This window comes from Plecotus auritus (assembly GCF_963455305.1).
Source record: "Plecotus auritus genome assembly, chromosome: 4".
Lineage (NCBI taxonomy): Eukaryota > Metazoa > Chordata > Mammalia > Chiroptera > Vespertilionidae > Plecotus > Plecotus auritus.
Window position 1 is genome coordinate 12,010,186 of NC_137775.1, and position 19,193 is coordinate 12,029,378.

General features: G+C 36.1%; 1 protein-coding gene across 2 annotated transcripts; it reads right to left on the reverse strand.

Annotated features, from left to right (window-relative positions):
- Positions 1 to 140: 140 nt before the first annotated feature.
- ZUP1 (zinc finger containing ubiquitin peptidase 1) lies at positions 141 to 18,036 on the reverse strand. 2 transcript variants are annotated; one of them, XM_080664870.1, is made up of 11 exons: positions 17,761 to 17,998; positions 16,668 to 16,767; positions 15,695 to 16,267; positions 13,917 to 14,027; positions 11,937 to 12,055; positions 9,844 to 10,012; positions 7,774 to 7,962; positions 6,977 to 7,142; positions 3,753 to 3,904; positions 2,277 to 2,497; positions 1,431 to 2,060 (listed from the first exon to the last, which is right to left on the reverse strand). In XM_080664870.1, exons 3-11 carry the CDS (start codon positions 16,251 to 16,253, stop codon positions 2,013 to 2,015), a joined length of 1,734 nt encoding a protein of 577 aa, XP_080520996.1. In that variant the 5' UTR covers positions 16,254 to 16,267; positions 16,668 to 16,767; positions 17,761 to 17,998; the 3' UTR covers positions 1,431 to 2,012. The 2 variants fall into 2 exon arrangements, with proteins under 2 accessions (XP_080520995.1, XP_080520996.1); XM_080664869.1 differs by lacking the exon at positions 16,668 to 16,767 and having other exon boundaries at positions 141 to 2,060; positions 17,761 to 18,036.
- Positions 18,037 to 19,193: the final 1,157 nt, after the last annotated feature.

Sequence of the window (19,193 nt, forward strand, 5' to 3'; positions counted from 1 at the left end):
TTCAGTATTTTTTTGAGCATCAAGGGGTATCAAGGTAAAAAATACTAAGTTTATAATTCCATCACCTGCTCAGTCTTTGGGAACACTCACATTTTTACCTTTTTACTTGTTACTTCTTTTTCATTTTTTTTTTTGGTTTGAAGTATTAGATGTCTCCTTTTTCCCCCTAGGATACTTGTTACTTCTTAAAGAACTTCCTCAGTGTCTTTCATCTTACAGAAATTGGTTTGCAGAGATGGCTTGCTGGGATATTCAGAGACGTCAGAGTAATGTTTTCTATCACTACTTCTCTAAAACTGTATTTTCATTCACTAAAAATGTATTTTTAAGTCCTGGATGTGCTAGGCACCCTGAGGCTACTGACTGGCAGTCTGCAGATCACTGATCTACAGACATTGCTTATCAAATACTTCGAAGGTGCATTTATTCAGACTTGAGCAGTTCAGGAAGCACTTACAAGAGGTGGAGAAGTAAAGGTAAGAAGGTCCTACTATATATTGGAGAAGGACTTAGGGCTACAAGGAGTGGCACTTTGAGAGTGGTGACAGATGAGCCTGGAGAGGCAAGCCGGGCCCAGGTTGTGTGGGATGTTCGGATTTTATACATGAACAGGGAAAAGGACTCAACTAGGAAGGGACAAAATCGTATTTGTAAGGAACATTTGGCTTCTGTGTAGAAGATGGATGACAGAGAATCAAGACAGGGAGTCCAGTTAGCAGGTTGTCTAGGTAAGAAGCAATGATGGCATGAAAAAGGATAACTGCATGGTGATATGAGGTCACTAGTCTGAAGGACAATATATTAGAAAGGATTATTTCTAGAATTTTCCAATTGGCAATATTATTCATTCTTGGAATGCAACTTTCAGTATTCAATGGTGTAGTGAATATTTATAAAACTTCATTCAAGTACATTCTTGTTCATTTTTCATGGTACAACAGGCAGTTGTTGTTGTGTTTTGTTGTTGTTTAATATCCATTTCCTCATCTACCCCGATTTCCTTTTGAGAAATTGCCTCTGTCCAGGGCATACACCATGGCAACAGATTCCTCTCGGGAATCTGAATTGTGAGCAGAGACATTCTACCTCGGCTCTTGCTATGACTCAGACCGCAGTCTAGGAGTTGCCTTGGTTCTAGCAAAGTGCCCTAGTTACCTATGGATTCTGTGAGCTTCTCTGATAATCTCTCAATGAATTTCCTTCTGCTTCAGTTGGCCAGAGTAGGATTCTTTTTTGCAACCTTACACAGCACAGCCAACATGAACCTGAAAGTTTCTTTCCTATAGGACACATTAAACACAGGACTCTAAATCTCAGTTGTATAGATAAGTGTGAATATTGAACAAAAGCAAATCCCTCTTTTCAGATCGACACCTGTTAAATATTAAGTTATTTCTAGGAGATGAGGAGGGAATTTCATTAAATGTTTTACAACAGACGAAAACAGAATGTTTTTAATTAAATTTATTGGGGTGACATTGATTAAATTTATTGGGGTGACACTGATTAATATGATATAGATTTCAAGTGTAATTTCTATGATACATGATCTGTATATTACATTGTGTGCCCAACACCCAAACATTGGTAAGAATTTGAAAGTAAGATAGCCTGGGATTATGAAAATTTTTCCAGGCAAATTACTAATCTTGCAGTTTCAGCTTCCTTACACACTAATAATAACACTTGTTTCACAGAACTATTTTGAAGATTAAACTAATTAATACATGGAAAATACTAAGCATACTTAACATAAGAACTCAATAAATATTAAATATGACTATAATACAAAATCAGTTTCTGAAACATGGGTAAGAAATACAAAACCCACAATGCAAACAAGATATTTTTCTAAATAATTTCTAAACAGTGAGTCATTAATGATATATTTAGACATTTTAGAAACGGAAAGTTGAGTATTTAGAGAATTCACAGGTTCATAAGTTGCATTAAGGAATTTAATATCTGAATTTGGGACATGAAGTTCCACACTCACTGAAATGCTTAATTCTTCAAGGAATCTTCTCGGCTGTAAACACTTGAGATGCTTGTCTCCTGGCCTTGAAACAAAATTTTTAAAAAATTGTTAATTGTAAGCAGAAATCAATTAGTCAGAATACATATTATTCTAATATTTTAAAAAATCTAAAAATAATTTCAAGATAATGAAAATTTCTTAAGTAAAATTACAATTTTGAATTTAAGAAATTAGAAATAAACATTTGAAAATCCAAGCCATAAAAAAAAATTAAATAAAATTCCAGATAAAGACTTACAATTTTCTCCTCTGCAGTAAGAACGCCCTCTACTGCCACTATCTGGTACTGTTTATGCTTTAAATTTCCCACAAATTTCCGAAGTTGCTTGAGACTGTTAGCCTCCATGTCTTGCTTCAATAGTTTCTGCATTTCTCGAGAAGGACATCCAGGGTCAAATACTAGTAAACATAACGTTCGGTTTTTTCTCTCTTCAATTCCAACAACTGTTCGACTATGACCTATCAAAAAAATAAAATAACAGCTATATGAGATTTACTTACAGCCATACATACAGATATAAATAACTATGTATACACACACACACTGAATACTCTCTCAGCGTATACAGAGTGTGTGCAAATGAGTGTTTAGGATATAAATATAGTTAGTCCCTCTGACACAGAGTTATCTGACCTCTCTCATGACACAAGCGTTCAGTTCTACTTCCTAACTTTCAGTTTTCCTTTGTTCAATTTTAGTTCTCTAAAGGCTTCATTACAAACAATTTTCTACTGTGTCACACATTTTAGTTTTTCTTTCCTAATCCCTTGATCCTTCCTATTCAAAGATCTCAAATGAAAGGATTTGAAAATTACCTACCATAAAACAAAACTCTAATGGTTCTAAAAGGTAAACAAAAATAAATTTATACTATATACTAGAATTTCAAAAGTTAAGCTTTACAGCTTGTATTCCTGAATCAGTGGTCGGCAAACCATGGCTCGCGAGCCACATGCGGCTCTTTGGCCCCTTGAGTGTGGCTCTTCCACAAAATACCACGGCCTGGAGTCTATTTTGAAGAAGTGGCGTTAGAAGAAGTTTAAGTTTAAAAAATTGGGCTCTCAAAAGAAATTTCAATCGTTGTACTGTTGGTATTTGGCTCTGTTGACTAATGAGTTTGCCGACCACTGTCCTAAACGATGAAATTCCTAACAATTACTTTTCCTCATTCCTGTCAATCCAGATCACCCATCCAACATTTGTCAAACAGGCCTGTGCCCGGCACTAGTCCAGGAATCAGAGATACAGAGTAAGCAAAACAAACATTCCTGCCTTCATGGAACTCACATCACAATAGGAAGAAATACTCTATAAGCAAGATAAGTAAGGAAAGTATATATTATACTACATCTAAAAAAATAAAGCAGGGAAAGGAATAAGAAATGCCAGTGGTGGGAAGTTGGTATGAGATGAACTTTTAGATAAGGTGGTCAGGGAAGGCCTCACTGAAGTGACATGTGGGTAAAGACCTGACAAAAAGAAGGGATAAACAATAAAGGAAGAGTGAACCAGGAGCCCTGAAGATAGCAGGGGTATCATCTTTCATTACCCAGGAACAGACGGAAATGAAAATGTAACCATGAAAATCAGACAGGCTACTGTCACCATACTCCCCATGATCAGACTTTTCACCCGTCCTAAAGCAAAAGCTAACTCTTTGTCGTAGAAAGATATGCTTGTAAGTTACAGTTATTATCTCTGAGTTGCACTAACCTTGATGTTGCAGATAGATAGGAGGTTTAGATGTACACACTACTTTTGGACCCCCTTCCCTCTCTGTAGAATAATAGTTCAGTATCCATTCAAACAGGCGGGGGTGCGTACCCAAAGGACCAGTTGACTTGTGAAAATCCACAATGTGGCACCTAGAAAAAATGGACAGAATAAATTATTTAGAGAATATTTTAAAAATCATTTTCATCAGTGGAGTTAATAATACAAAAAAATTCTTAGTTTAAAGCTAATTCTATCTCATTTTCCTAAGAAGAAAAAAATGCAAATTTTATTTATATAAAAAAACTTTCATTTTATGAGGAAATAATTAAATAACTTTACAATAAAGTTGATGACTGATAAAGCTAAACAGATTTTGACATGCAAAATCTCCATGAATAATGAGATTTAAAAAAATCACCTACATAAAACCTGAGACACAGCTTTTATTCTAAAGGCTCTGAACCTGATAATCAACTGGAAGCCAACTTTTAATTTTAATACCCGACAACCATTCACATTTATCAAAAATATCCTGAGTATCTTTCCTGTCAGCTCTCTCAAATTCCAATAATAAATAAGAAAAGAATACCTGTAAAAATCAGAAAAACCTGTATACCCCATTTATACACCTATCTATCGATCTTCTATTTGGCACCAGACACCGGTTGTGGTATTGTTTCCTCAAGAGGAAGTCAACCTTGAATAAACAAAATTATTTTAACCAGTGTGTACACTTTTCAACAACTACTTTAAAAAGGTAGGTATAAACAAAAGCACTTTAAATATTTTATTTTCACTTTAAAGTATAGCATAGATATCCTGTCCTTGTGTCTGTTGGCAATAAAGTCTCCAAACTGTAATGGTTGTCATTTTAACTTCAGTAAGTTTAATGTTGGTAACTTTCAATCTGATTAGTATTGAATTTTAAATGTTGAAATCAAGTTTTGGATAGTTGTTAAAAAGTAAAAACTACTTTTGGGTTAGCAGTTGACTCAGCCATGGGCAAACTACGGCCAGCGGGCCGGATCCAGCCCGTTCGGCTGTTCTATCCAGCCCGCGGAGCCAAAAGAGCGGAGGGTTCTCTTGCTCTCCCCTCCGCTCCTTTACTTTGAATTTATATTAGTTCACACAAACACTCCATCCATGCTTTTGTTCCGGCCCTCCGGTCCAGTTTAAGAACCCATTGTGGCCCTCGAGTCAAAAAGTTTGCCCACCCCTAAGTTGACTGCATGTTTATATTTAAGAGTGTAAATAGTACCCAACAGAGTATAATTCATGGAGTGCAAAAGGAACATTTCAATAACTAGCAAATAAATTCAGGTTCATTAATAAAAAGGCTTTATTCGAAGGAAGACTAAACTATTTCAGGTACCAAGAAAAAGCTGGATACATCAGGTATTTTAGATGGAAATTTTCCTTTCCTTAAAACTTTTAAGGAAAGTACATATAATATGAATGTGTGAACAGATTGGCAAAAAGAAAAAAAAATTTAGAGGACATAAAACCAGTCCCTTCAATTTAAATCATTCAAGTAAGTTATACACACATTCGTTATTTAAAATTTTAAAAATATTTTTAGCAATAAATCTATCAACTAATATGGTAGAAATAGTGTAAAACACTGGATAAACTACGTAGGAACAAACATAAAAGAAACTATTGAGTCATGAAGCTTAAGGCAAATTTTCCATTAAAGATGATCAAAGGCATCTCTCTCTGTTCCCTTGTGAAAGCCCAACGACAAAATACTGAAGAAGGCAATGTCTTAAACACCCAGGACAAAGAGAATGGGGACAGATGGGAAACGGTCACACAATTCTGAAAAATGGAAAACTGAAAGCTTAGAGGCACAAGGTATTGGGGAGAATAGTAGTGTCACTTTTTACTTCCCCCGACACACACACACATCCACACACACGCACGCACGCAGGAGCTGTAGCCGAAAAGTGGAGAACTCTTCTCTGAATGGCCTCTGAGAAAAGATCTCTCTCTATACTGATATTTGAGAGGTCCCCAATCAAATAGCGAGTTTCCACCTCAGACTCCTTAAATGAAGTCTGTTACTCTGCAAACCCCATGCAATCCCACAAAACCGCCAATCAGCTTTTTAGTGCCTCGTTCCTCACTCCAGGAATAGACAATTAAGGATTTACAAAAGGTAGAATGCCTTCAAAATGGAAAAGACTAAAATAATTAGATATGGGAAAAAATTAACATGGAGGAAACAAAAGTTTAAGGAACAGAAAGATACAAAGTGTTGGGAAAAAATTTTGCAACCATATAAGAATAGGAGTCTATGAAACTTTACCCCTTAGAATTAAAAACATGATTGCTAAAGTAACATTTCAATAGAGTAGTTGGGAGATAAAGTTGAGTGAATCTAAACAGTAAAACAAAAAGCAAATATAAAAAAAAGACATGACCAATAAACTTCCAGTTAACCTCTGAGCTCTTACTACATTCCAATCACAGTTCCAAGTGCTTTATTATTATCTCATTTAATTATCACTATAACTCTATGAAGGAGTTACTATTTATATGTTCCTTTATCAATGGTAGAACTAGGATAGAAATAATCTATAAATAAGATAAATAAGGGTACAGACAAATTAAATCACAGAGTAGGTAAATAGGAAAGCCTGAAGCAATTACAGGCATCTGACTCCAAAGTCCAAGCTTTTAAACACTATACTGAGATCTTACAATTCACCATTCCAGATTAGAAAGGAAAAACAAATCTCCACACAATGTATCAAAATCCCACATTCCAGGTGAAATTTCATAATATCAGGGCTAACACAAGATGCAAAAAACTTTCAAGTAAAATCAAATCAGCAATAATATTTATACAGTCTTGATGTAAACTCTAACTTTAACTTAATAAAAGCTGAGATTTAACCATGTTAGAAGGATTGAGAGTGAACAGGTGGGAAATGTAAGGGGAATGCACTAGACAATGTCTAAAACTGATAAACCAAGAAAAAAAGCATGAAAGCATATTATTTAAAAACGGGAATGACAGCTGCTTCCGATAAAGACTAGAGAATGGAAAGGAGCCTGAGACAGGAAATGAATTTATTATTTCATATAAACCTTTTAGTGCTACTTAAATTTTAATTTTTAACTACTGCTTTGATAGAAAAACAACCCCCCCCTCCCCCAGAAACAATAAAACCTCCCAGATGTGACAATAATATCAACTTGGCTTTTTAGGTACATACTTTACCCTTAGGGAGGTCAGAAGTGTATATATTTCACATGCTCCGATCCAGGCCTTTGTTCCCTGTAGCCTGTTATTAAGTTGAGAGGCACCCTGAGGATCAAAACCTTCTCTCCATGCATCTTCAATCATAGACTGAATTTTTGGAATACAAGGAACTGCCATACCTAAAATCATACAAGCAAACATGTTACATGGCAGTTACTAAAGTGCTGAATAATATCATTTAGCAGTACACCATTTACTCTAGAGGAGTCTACAGTTATTGCTGACATCTTTTATTGTATCAGTTTCAATTCCTCCAACAAGAATTCAGGTTTTTAATATAAATATCCTAAAGCAGTGGCCGGCAAACTGCGGCTCGTGAGCCATATGCGGCTCTTTGGCCCCTTGAGTGTGGCTCTTCCACAAAATATCACGGCCTGGGCGAGTCTATTTCGAACAAGTGGTGTTGAAGAAGTTTAAGTCTAAAATATTTGGCTCTCAAAAGAAATTTCAATCATACTGCTGATATTTGGCTCTGTTGACTAATGAGTTTGCTGACCACTGTCCTAAAGTATTTCTTCCTCAAAGCCATTAAGTGTCCCTACTATACATTATTTCATGTGCAGCTGGTACTCTAGAGGAGCCTACAACACAGTCTCTAAGAGTTATTCTTGACATTTTCTATTGTATCAGTTTCTCTAAATGTAAATATCCAAAATACTTCTTCATTAAAGCTATTAACTGTGCCCACTATATTTTAATTCATCCCATTTCATATAAGATGACAAATTCAAAGTACTGTACTTCACATACCTTTCAAGCAATCATCGTAAGTATCATTTTGTAATAATGATGACAGTAGCATTTGGAAATTTCTGTAACCACAACCCCAACCTTTGTCACCAAAAGAGGAATGAAAGTGATCCGCTGCTGCAGAAAGCCACACACGCCTGACATCTGTGGCAGCATTCTGATAATACTGATAAAGTGCTTCAATAATCCCTAAAGTAGAAAAGAGATTGAGAAGATTTAGAAGAATTAGTTACTTTCCTATGGCTGCCTAATATATTTCTAATATCAATCTGTCCCTCAAGCGCCACATCTAAATTTTGTCAATTCCATCTTTTTTCTTTTTACTGATATAACCTTAGTTCATGTCCTGCTTTGCCATTAAATCAATCACTTCTAAACTTCAAGACAGCTTATCAAAAGGACATAGTATATTTTAGGGCTGTGCTCTGTAATCTTTTACATTTATATTTATTTCAAATTACATATAAATTAGTGGTTCTTCAGTAACTCTTAAATATATGAGCACTTAGAAATTAAAGAATGACACAAATTAAAAACAAATAGACGTTTTAATATTTCTTACTGTATACCCAATGAATCATATTACACATTTCCTAGGATCTCCTACTTCACATAGAAACCTTTTTACATGGAGACCCTTAGAGAAGTATAAGGGGAGAAAGTACAGATTCATTAAATGGTACTAAGATAAATAAGCAATAAGAAATTAAAATATTGTTATAAAGGGAAAATATTTGATCCATACCTTTTCTTTCTCTTCTCCCTCTCTCTCTCACATACACATATGTACAAATAAATTCCAAGTGGATTAAAGTCAAAATATGAAAAGCAATTTTTCATAAAATATATAAATTAAAAAAAAAACATGATCTCAAAGATGGGGGAGTTTCTTAAAAATGACACTTTTACAGTAATTCAAAAGGATATATATATGTAAGATATGGAAGCAACCCAAGTGCCCATCAACAGATCAGTGGATAAAAAGCTGTGGTACAAATATACAACGGAATATTACTCAGCCATAAAAAAGAATGAAATCTTACCACTTGTGATAACATGAATGGGCCTGGAGGGTATTATGCTAAGTGAAATAAGTCAGTCAGAGAAAGACAAATACCATATGATTTCACTTGTATGTGGAATCTAAAGAGCAAAATAAATGAACAAAATTGACACAAACCCATGGATACAGAGAACAGACTAATGATAGTCAGAGGAAAAAGGACTTAGACTTAGTGAAAAGGTTGAAGGGACTGAGAAGTACAAATTGGTAGTTATAAAACAGTCATGGGGGTGTAAAGTACATCACAGGGAATATACCAGTAGTCAATAATATTATAATAGGTAGATACTTCAAATATTTGGGAGACCACTTTGTAAAGTATATTGTCTAACCACTATGCTGTAAACCTAAAACTAATACAAAATAATTTTAAGTATAAACTGTAATTGAAAAATAAAATTTAAAAAGTAAACATACCACATATGAAATTTAAAGGCAAAATTATAGACTTGAAGATATTTATACCTCATAAAATCAACAAAGAATTAGAATCCTGATGTACTTGAAGGACTTGCACAAATTAATAAGAAAAAACAAAACAATCCAACAGAGAAAAGGACAAATGAATGGAATAGGTTATTTCTTGAAGAAACTACCTCAAGAATAAACAAAGAAATGCAAATTATATCATTTCGTGCTCTAAAGGCCAAAATTATATAGTGCCACCATATAAAGTGTGAGTGAGAACACAGATGCAAATGTGGATTTTGACCACTTTGGCAAACAATTCCATAATAACCGTAACAAAGTTAACAAGTTCATTTTCCAAATACAGAGTAAATTAAGACAATATAAAAGTGAATTATTTTTAGGTAAACTATTTACTGTAAGAACAGAAGTTTAGAACTTTTAAAACAATACATTTAAAAAAATTATTTGAACACAGTCTCACCTAAACCTATATAAATTGTGGATTATGAAAATTAGGCAAAATTCAAGTAATTCTGATTATTATTTCGGTGATACATAGAATATTAAAACCATGATTTTGATGTTTAAGAACTCACCAGAAGTTTTTGTTTTCCCATCATCAATACCAATAGCTAGTGATTCCATCATATCAGCTTTTCTTCTGTGAAATTCAGATGGATGCATTCTTCCACTATTTACTTCTCTCTCCATACTTCGTAGTAGCTGCTGTTTGTACCCTCCAGAATTATCTAAACCATATTGTCGCTATTGAATATAAAACAAATAACTTAATTTTTATGTCCCTTTGCCTCAGTGAGGAAGGAAACTTACCATAATTTCATTTATCTGGAAATGCATTTTGAAACATTTTGGTTTACAGACTTTTATAAAAATCAATTTAAAGATTTTTGTGAAAAATAAATCACACGCATACAAAATCCCTGAATTAGTAAAAGCCTTCTCTATAAACAACCATCATGGCAAGAGACTTGCTTTTCTTGTAGTAGAGAACCCTGTTTTCCTACTAAAAATACAAGGCAGACGCGTTCTGAACATACTGATGATTTTTGCAAGGAAACCTGTCAGTACTTGTTATTTGGTTCCCAAGCTAGTCTACAAAGGCCTACTTAATTCATAATTCATTCAGGCATTCATTCTACGTAGTAAATGAACTATGTTTTTGCACAAGGAACAGAGAATCTCAAATAACATGTATAAAACAGCCTTCTTGGAAAAAGTCTCTGAGATCTAAACAACTAATTTGCAAAGGGAATAACAAATTCCCTTTAATATTGGAAGCTTTTTGTATTTATAATGTGCAAAATTACGTAAGGCAAGAAGAGTTGTGAAAAGCCAACTTTCTTCTCTCTTCTGAATCCTGGTGGGGAAAATATTTTTGCAAGTAAATGAATCACCAATGAGAAAAATAGCCAAAGTTAGATATTCTAAGGTGAGAATTAAATTTTCTCTCATATTGCCATGTGTGAGATGCCTGAGAAAAAAGTCAGAGGTCAAATAAGTTTGGGAAAATTATGATCCTATCTAATAAAGAGGGAATATGCTAATTGACCCTCATGCTGTCACAAAGATAGTGGCACACACAGCCAATAATGAGAGAATATGCTAATTGACTGCACCGCCCTCAAAGATGGCAGCACCCACAGCCAATAATGAGAATATGCTAATTGACTGCCCCGCCCTCAAAGATGGCGGCACCCACAGCCAATAAGGAGGGAATATGCTAATTGACTGCCCCACCCTCAAAGATGGTGGCTCCCACAGCCAGAAGATGGCGGCGCCCAGTCTCCTCAGCCCCGCTGGGGTGTGCCTGCTCCCAGAGTTCCCCAGTCCCCTCAGTCCCCCAACCCCAGGGCCGCCCGAGGCTCAGGTAACCAGGGCTGGCCGAGGCTTGTGCTGCCGGCAGTGGCAGCAGCAGAGGTGTGATGGGGCGCTGCCTTTCCCTGATTGCTTCCCGCCCCTGAGGGCTCCTGGACTGTGAGAGGGGGCAGGCCGGGCTGAGGGACCCCCCTCCAGTGTATGAATTTTCATGCACAGGGCCTCTAGTATGCACAATAAAAGGATTTGATATGTATTGAAGTATTTAACCTGTTCTTTTATTTTTCAATTGCAGCTTACATTCAATATTATTCTGTATTAGTTTCAGGTGTATAGCACAGTGGTTAGACAAAGTATACTTTACAAAGTGTCCCCCTGATATTTCAAGTACCCACATGGAACCATATATTATGAGTCTTGGTTTCTTAATTTGCCCCATCAACTTAACCATGGATTTGAATCCAAGCTTTTCATTTAATACTGCCTGATTCTGAGCTAAAAGTACAAGGCAGATGCGTTCTGAACATACTGATGATTTTTTGCAAGTTAAGCTACTAAGCACTATTTGTCTTCATTTGTAAAAAAAAAAAAAAGAGGTTTAATATAATTTCTCCAGAGAGTTGAGTTGTTGTGAAGAGTTTGGGATATGATATGTGAGGTGCTTACCCTAGTACATGACCAGAATGAGTAACTTACAAATGGTAGCTGTTAGGAACTATAAAATACATGTTAAAAAATATTTAGTATAAATAATAAGGACAAAAGCAATAGGCTGAAGTCTTGACAGCATATCTGAAAGTTAAGAATTCTACCAAACCAAAATATTAAAATATAATAGTTATAATTTATGTACCTGTAGCTTCTGAAATTCTTCCCTTTCTTGTCTCGATTCTTCAGATCTCTTTCTGTCCTCTTCTTCTTGAAGGTGGTGAGCCAATTCAAGGTCTCTAGAACATTGGACTCTATCCATGCCTATCAGATATTTTAGTGTTTAGAATAAAATTAACTACTGAAATCAAAGCTCATTTATTACATGTTAATACATATATTTTAATAAGGAGTAAATGCTATTATTTTGCCATTTGTTCATGCCTATGATGTCACAGAAATTGAAAGTACAAAGTTAGCAGAACTTAAACTACTTCTGTAAGAGTATAGCCTCCATTTAAAGCACTAACATTCACTGAGTGTTTAGGTTGAGACAAGGACTTTCCATTTATTATCTCATTTGGAACCTTATAACAACCTTAGGAAGATATTTCTATTATCTTGTGAAGAAACCCAAACTTAGAGAAATTAAGCCACATCCTTCATTGGTGTTCCTTATTAACACAAATCAGATAGATTGGTTTAAAAAAAAATCTGGGAAGGAAATAATAAAGAGCATAAAATATGTTTGCAAAATACAGGTATCAGATCATACATGTATTAATTATAGTACAACATTTGACTATTTGACTATTCTTTCTTTCCTTTCCAATCTCTCAAGCCTCCACTACATCTTCCTATTTGGTCCCCACTTCTATTGTTGGAGATATGCAATTTACAACGGACTTGTGGTGTACTTCTGAGGCTATCTACAGTGATACTAGTATATTCAGACCATATCTTTCTCTCATTACCCATTACAGGCTTACAGAATAATTTATGCACCAATACAAAGCCTATCCATAAACAAAGTAAGAATTATCAGATACTCAGCTCCAGAGGATTATTCTTCCACAATAGTTAGTAAAGAACAGAGTAGAAAACTGTTCCATCTTTTCTACACTAATTCTCATCTTGGGATTAGTCTTGAGTGAGCAGGTAAAGCTGTCTGTCCATGGAGATAACTGACTGGTACTAGGATCAATGACACTGGACACTAAGGCTCCTGCATTAACAGGTGGTATCTATGTATCTTAAGAAACTAAAATTCATTAAAATACAATTAGTTTCTCTTAGGGTTTACGTTATATTTTATTTCAGTAGGACTGTGCAACTCATATAGGGCATTTCCAATTCTAAGTCACAATAGTGATTACTAAGTAATAATCACATTAAAAAAAATAGGGCACAGAGGAAAACTTTCATGTCACTTATAAAACTAGTAAGTGGTAATGTAAAAAGTTGGGCTAGCAGCTAGAAAGGCACTTGAAAAACTTTTTAGTCACCTAGCTCACATTCTTTTTAAAAATTGTGCTATATGGCAGCATTCTAGTTCACCAACAATTTTGGCTGACCCAATGTTAAATTCAGTTACTTCTAGCTGCTGAAAGAATGGCTTCAACTTACAAATCAAATTGATTTTGAAAATTGCCTAATATTTCATTGTCTTCTAAATATTGGTACTCTGTGGCAAAACCCTGATGCACACCTCTAGTTCAGTTGTTGGTCACAACAGTTTATTCTTCACAATTTTTCTACCAAAAAACAAAACAGAACACTTTTTAGCCCAGCCAGCTTGGCTCAGTGGTTGAGCACTGACCTATAAACGAGGAGGTCACAGTTCGATACCTGGTCAGGGTACATGCCCAGGTTGCGGGCTCAGTCCCCAGTGTGGGGTGTGCAGGAGGCAGCCAATCAATGATTCTTTCTCATCGTTGATGTTTCTATCTCTCCTCCCTCTCCCTCCCTCTCTGAAATCAATAAAAATATATTAAAAACAAACAAAAAACTCACCCCAACTTCTTTTAAAAAGTTGGAACTAGATTTGAATTCTTTAAAGGGACAGACTTATTTTTGACCAGTATGCTTTTTTTCTCTATATATCACTAATCTAAAAATTAGATATGTGTCCTAGGAAGTGGAAATTAAAATAATGACATTCTTATTTTTATACATATAAACATACCTTGTCTAAAGCTGCTTTCTTCCAAATGCAAGTCAACATGTTCCTGGAGAATATGGTAATTTGTACAGATGAGCCCACACATTGGGCAGTCGTACAATGGTTGATCACAGTCTGTATTAGAGATATAATTCAATTGGTTTTATTTAGAAAACTTTTAGATTTTCACCCCAAATCAAAGACTGTTTGATTTCTTGCCAAAAAATTTCTACAACTTGAAATGTCAAGTGTTTGAATGTTCCCTCCTATGTGAGGGTTTGAAGCCACACTTAAATTATATAAATTTACAGACATGCTTCAGCATACTCTCTTTTCCTACTTTCATCTTCTTTTAACCAACACATAAGAGAAAATTTAAAAACAAAAAGGAAAAATTTGATGCAGCATATGCATACTCAGTTTAGGAAAGAACCTGGAAATGTTAATTATATTATCAGTATGATAATAATAATAAAGCTACAGAGCCTACCAAGATAAGCTAGAACACTAAGTATTTTTCTTTCAGTTTTGAGATATAACTGACATACAGTGCTGTATAAGTTTAAGGTATACAGCATAATGACCTGAGTTACACATATTGTGAAATGATTACCAAAATAAGTTTAGTTAGTATCCATATCATATAGAAATGAAAAAAAAAAAAATTTTCCCCCAGGTGATGAGAACTTTTAGGATATACTCTTACTCTTTAGCAACTTTTAAATATACCATACAGCAGTGTTAGCTCTAGTCATCATACTGTATATCACATCCTCAGAGCTCATTAAATATCTTATAACTGCAAGTTTGTACCTTTGGCCACCTACATCCAATTTCCCCACCATTTACCTCTGCCTCTAGTAATCACAAATTGAATTATCTTTTTCTGTGTTTGGTGTTTTATTTTTTAGATTCCATATATAAATGAGACTGTACAGTATTTTTTTACGTCTGACTTATTTCACTTAGCATAACGCCATCAAGGTCCACCTAGGTAGATACAAACGGCAGGATTTCTTTTTCATGGCTAATATCCTACTGTATATATAAGGTGTCCATAAAAAATGTATACACACACTGTGAATAATTATAAAGGCAGTGTTAAAATACAACTCATGCCCTAGCCGGGTTGGCTCAGTGGCTACAGCATCAGCCCTCAGAGTTAAAAGTACTGGGTTTGATTCCAATCAAGGTCACGTACAGGCTCCATCCTCCATCAGAGAGCACATGCAGAGGCAACCAATCAATGTGTCTCTCCCACAGAGATGTTTCTTTCTCTCTGTCTCTCCCCCTCCCTTCTACTCTCTCTAAAAATCAATGGAAAAATATCCTCAGGTGAGGATTAACAACCAGTAAAAGATGTTCATCACATGTTATTAGGGACTTGTAAATTAAAATAAGATACTACTACACACATTAGAATGGCCAAAATCTGGAACATGGAAAACAAACACCAAATGCTGGCAAGAACTGAAATCATAGTGTGTTTTCTGATCACAATTAAATCAAACTAGAACTCAATAACAAAAATCAGTCTGAAACAGTCCAGATGCCATTCAGTTGATGTTGTCTTTCTCTTCAAAAAGGTAATAAAATGACTCTCAATGTAGCTGAAATATTTATTACCTGCATCTATATTCTTTCCCATTATTGTATTGAAACAATTGCAAATAAACAATGCTATAGATATAGACTGATTTTTAAAACACGGTTGTAGTAATCTGATTACAAATCAACTTTTAGGGTACCACATGTTAACTGGAACTAACATTAGCTGTTATTATATAAAATGAACACTTTACCTTCTACTGAAGTGTCTAAAAGATTGGCATGATTTGTTTTCACATGAGTTTCCATATCTTGAGTACAATCTTCTATTTTTCCACAGAATGGACATTCAGGAGGACTATACACTGTGTCATAAATTGATCCTTTTATTTTGGATAGGTCACACTGTTTTTCCTTACTTTCCAGGAATTTTCTAGATTCAGTCAAGTTCTCTGAATAAAAGGCTTTATGTTCTAAAGTGCCATCCTTTGGCAGGCTTTGAGCTGAAATTTTTGGATGATTAGATGCACAGGGTGAATGAATACTTGAATTAACTTCCATTCTACTCAGGGTGTTGTCCTTCCTGTTATCTGAAGTTCCACAGTGTATGGCATTGATCCTTTCAAAGTTTCTTTCTAATTCGTTTTGTTCAAAATGAGCAGTTTCAATATGAAAACACATTTCATCATAATTCACACCTGATAATTTGCAAAATGGACATATAACTTCATTTTCCATGTGGACAATTAGGAGATGAGCCTTCATGTCCGGTTCTGAGGTTACTGTTTCACCACAAATATCACAAGAAAGCATGGTACATTCGGTAGCTAGAAAAGAACACAATGTTATTTTAAGTTAGAGAATAAGAGTTGAAAACAAAATGCATTTTATAAAATGATTTGGAACAATTAAGTTTATCTAAAACTGGACTATTTAGGTGAAGACATTTTCAATGTACTTACTGTTCCTCAAATATACAAACTTATTAATAAATCTCAACCAAAATTTCCCTGTGTTTCAATTTAATGAGTCTAATAAAACAAAGGCAATAATAATAATGAAAATTAAAATAATTTTTCAACTATTTCAAAAAGTGTGGTCTGAGGTAGAGAGAAAGTAACATTTATAAAATTGTCCAGGGAAGCCCTAACCAGTTTGGCTCAGTAGATAGAGTGTCGGCCTGCAGACTGAAGGGTCCCAGGTTAGATTCAGGTCAAGGGCATGTACCTTGGTTTCGGGCACATCCCCAGTAAGGGGTATGCAGGAGGCAGTTGATCAATGTTTCTCTCTCATCGATGTTTCTAACTCTATCCTTCTCCCTTCCTCTCTGTAAAAAAACCATAAAAATATATTTTTTAAAAAAATTGTCCAGGGAAGATAAATCAGGTAAGAGAAAACAAGGAAGCCTCATCAAGATGTATCTGAATACAGAAACTTAAAGTTGTTAACCATGGGGAGGGTAAATAAACACATCTTAACAACGGCAGGTAACAGTGAAAGAGCTTAATATATCTCACCCTAGTTTAAGTGTCATTATTATTCTACACGGAGGAAACACTAGCTCTGATATGTCACCACAGCAGAGAATGGTTAGCCAGAGTCTCTGCTAACGCAGTCAGGCCCCAGAGCTGTACTCTCAATCTGAAGAACAGAAGCCGACTGAGCAGAGTAGAAGAGAGACTGATTCCCGAGTCTAAGAACTGGATTATAATCTCTGGTTTCCTAATTTTAGGGAAAACATCTCACCTCTTGGAGATTAGGTTTATAAAACGAGGTGTACTAAATCAGCAGTCACTTTTGAGTTCTGTGGACTAATCAAGTACTAGCTACCGACAAGTGGTGACTTTGTTAAGAAATAACTTTTTAAAAAGCAGTCACCGCCACAACCTTCCTACTACTATTATTCAGCTACGAACTATTTAAAGGAAAACAGGAAAAGAAAGATAAGGAAACTATTCCCATTACTTAAATAAACGTAGTTTTATAAGAACTTCCTATGCTGTCCTTATTTTTCTCATTTCCCTTCAGACAAGTGAAAACAGTTCCTGGTTTTAGAAGAAACCCCCTCCCCCCGGGGGGAAGAAAGTCACACCCCGAGAGTTTCCCTTCCCGTGGCCCGGACACGGCTAGACCCGGAGGCGCTGACCTCTCTACCGCTTGGGGTGGCAGTGCTGGTGGGCAAGTGGCGAGAGGGGAGGCCAGGGCCACGTCTGCCCAGGTTCGCGCCAACGTCCCGAGCCGGGACTCGAAACGAGCTCAGACACTAACCGGGTCAACGCTCTGCGCCTGGGAAATGGAAGTTGGGACCGTCAGTACCTACCTCCGGCCCGGCGACCCGGCCGTGGCCACACTACCCCAGGCTGGGCTTCCACTTCGGGTCCCGCAGGTGAAACCGGCTGCCCGCAGAGGAGCGTGCGCGGCGTCGATGACCTTTCCTGGCCCGAGAGAGGAAGGCAGGGTGCTCTCTCCACCCAGAGATTCACAGTTAACCGAGGAAAGGACCTGCGACTCCGAAAGGCTTCAGTTTCCAGCATCACATTCAAAAAAGCCTTTCCTCTGGTCCCCGGAAGGGAAGGACTCCCAGAATGCACCGCTCCACGCCCGGCTGAGTTGTAGTGCATTCTGGAAGTCGTAGTCTTTTCCCACCTCCCCTCAGCGTCCGACCTCCTAACGAAATGGGAGAGACCAGGCTCTGACATCTTTCTGAAAAAAAGGGCGAGTCCTACAGCACTGCAGGAGTCCACCCAGTGAGAATTAAAATGCTAGCAGATGTCACAGTCCTAACTGCGCTCTGCTGATGGAGGGTGACTGAGACAAGTTCTTGCCTCAACGTTACAAGATCACACGTATCTTTTTTCTACAGTTCAGTCCTTATTTCATTGAACAAATATTTAATGAGCGTCTATTAGTAAAGCATTCTGCTTGGAACTGGAGCTGCAGTAGAAATCAAAATACACAAAAATCCAGACCATTTGAATCTTACATTCTGAGACAGAGAGAAAATGAACAAAGAAATAAACTGATCATGGTAAGTGCTGTAAGGGAAATAAAACTGGGTTAGTTATAGAAAGGACACATGTAGGTAGCAAAGGTCTTTCTGAAGAGGTGAGTGTGTTTATGAACAACCTTGTACCAACAGGAGGAAGAGCATTCCAGGCAGAGAAAATGATAAGAAGAAGAAAGCCTTCAAGACTGGAGCAAAAAGAAGATTTTTGTGAGCTGAGCGTAATGTTCTAGAAGTGGTTACAACGTGAAGTCAGAGTTGTAGGCAGGGGGTCAAATCATGTAGGGTCTTGTAGAAAACTATTGGAGTATTTAAATAGGAGAGTGGCATGATCTGATGATGTACAATATATATTTTAGAAATCATTCTAGGTATTGAGTAGTTAAACATGGCAAACTGAACATGTACATTTATATACCCTGCCTCTCAAAATCTACTAAAATGACAGTAAAATAATAAAAAATAAAAATAAATGCTAATAAGATTTTAACAAAACTTGGAAGCTAAAAAAAAGGATGAATGAGTAGTAACTAACTTAGCTAAGCACAGAAATTCACTAAAAACAAGTCACTTCACATGCCAGAAGTCTGGAGATGTTCAGAAATTAAAGCCCAGATACTTCTAAGGAAGGTATTAAATTTGGGCCTGAAAAGAGGAAAATTTTGCTGAAATTCTGTGTAAGGAGCAATTAGAAGGTTATCTCCAGATGTCCTCTATCACGAGGTTGCTAAGTGGCTCCTCTTTCCCTC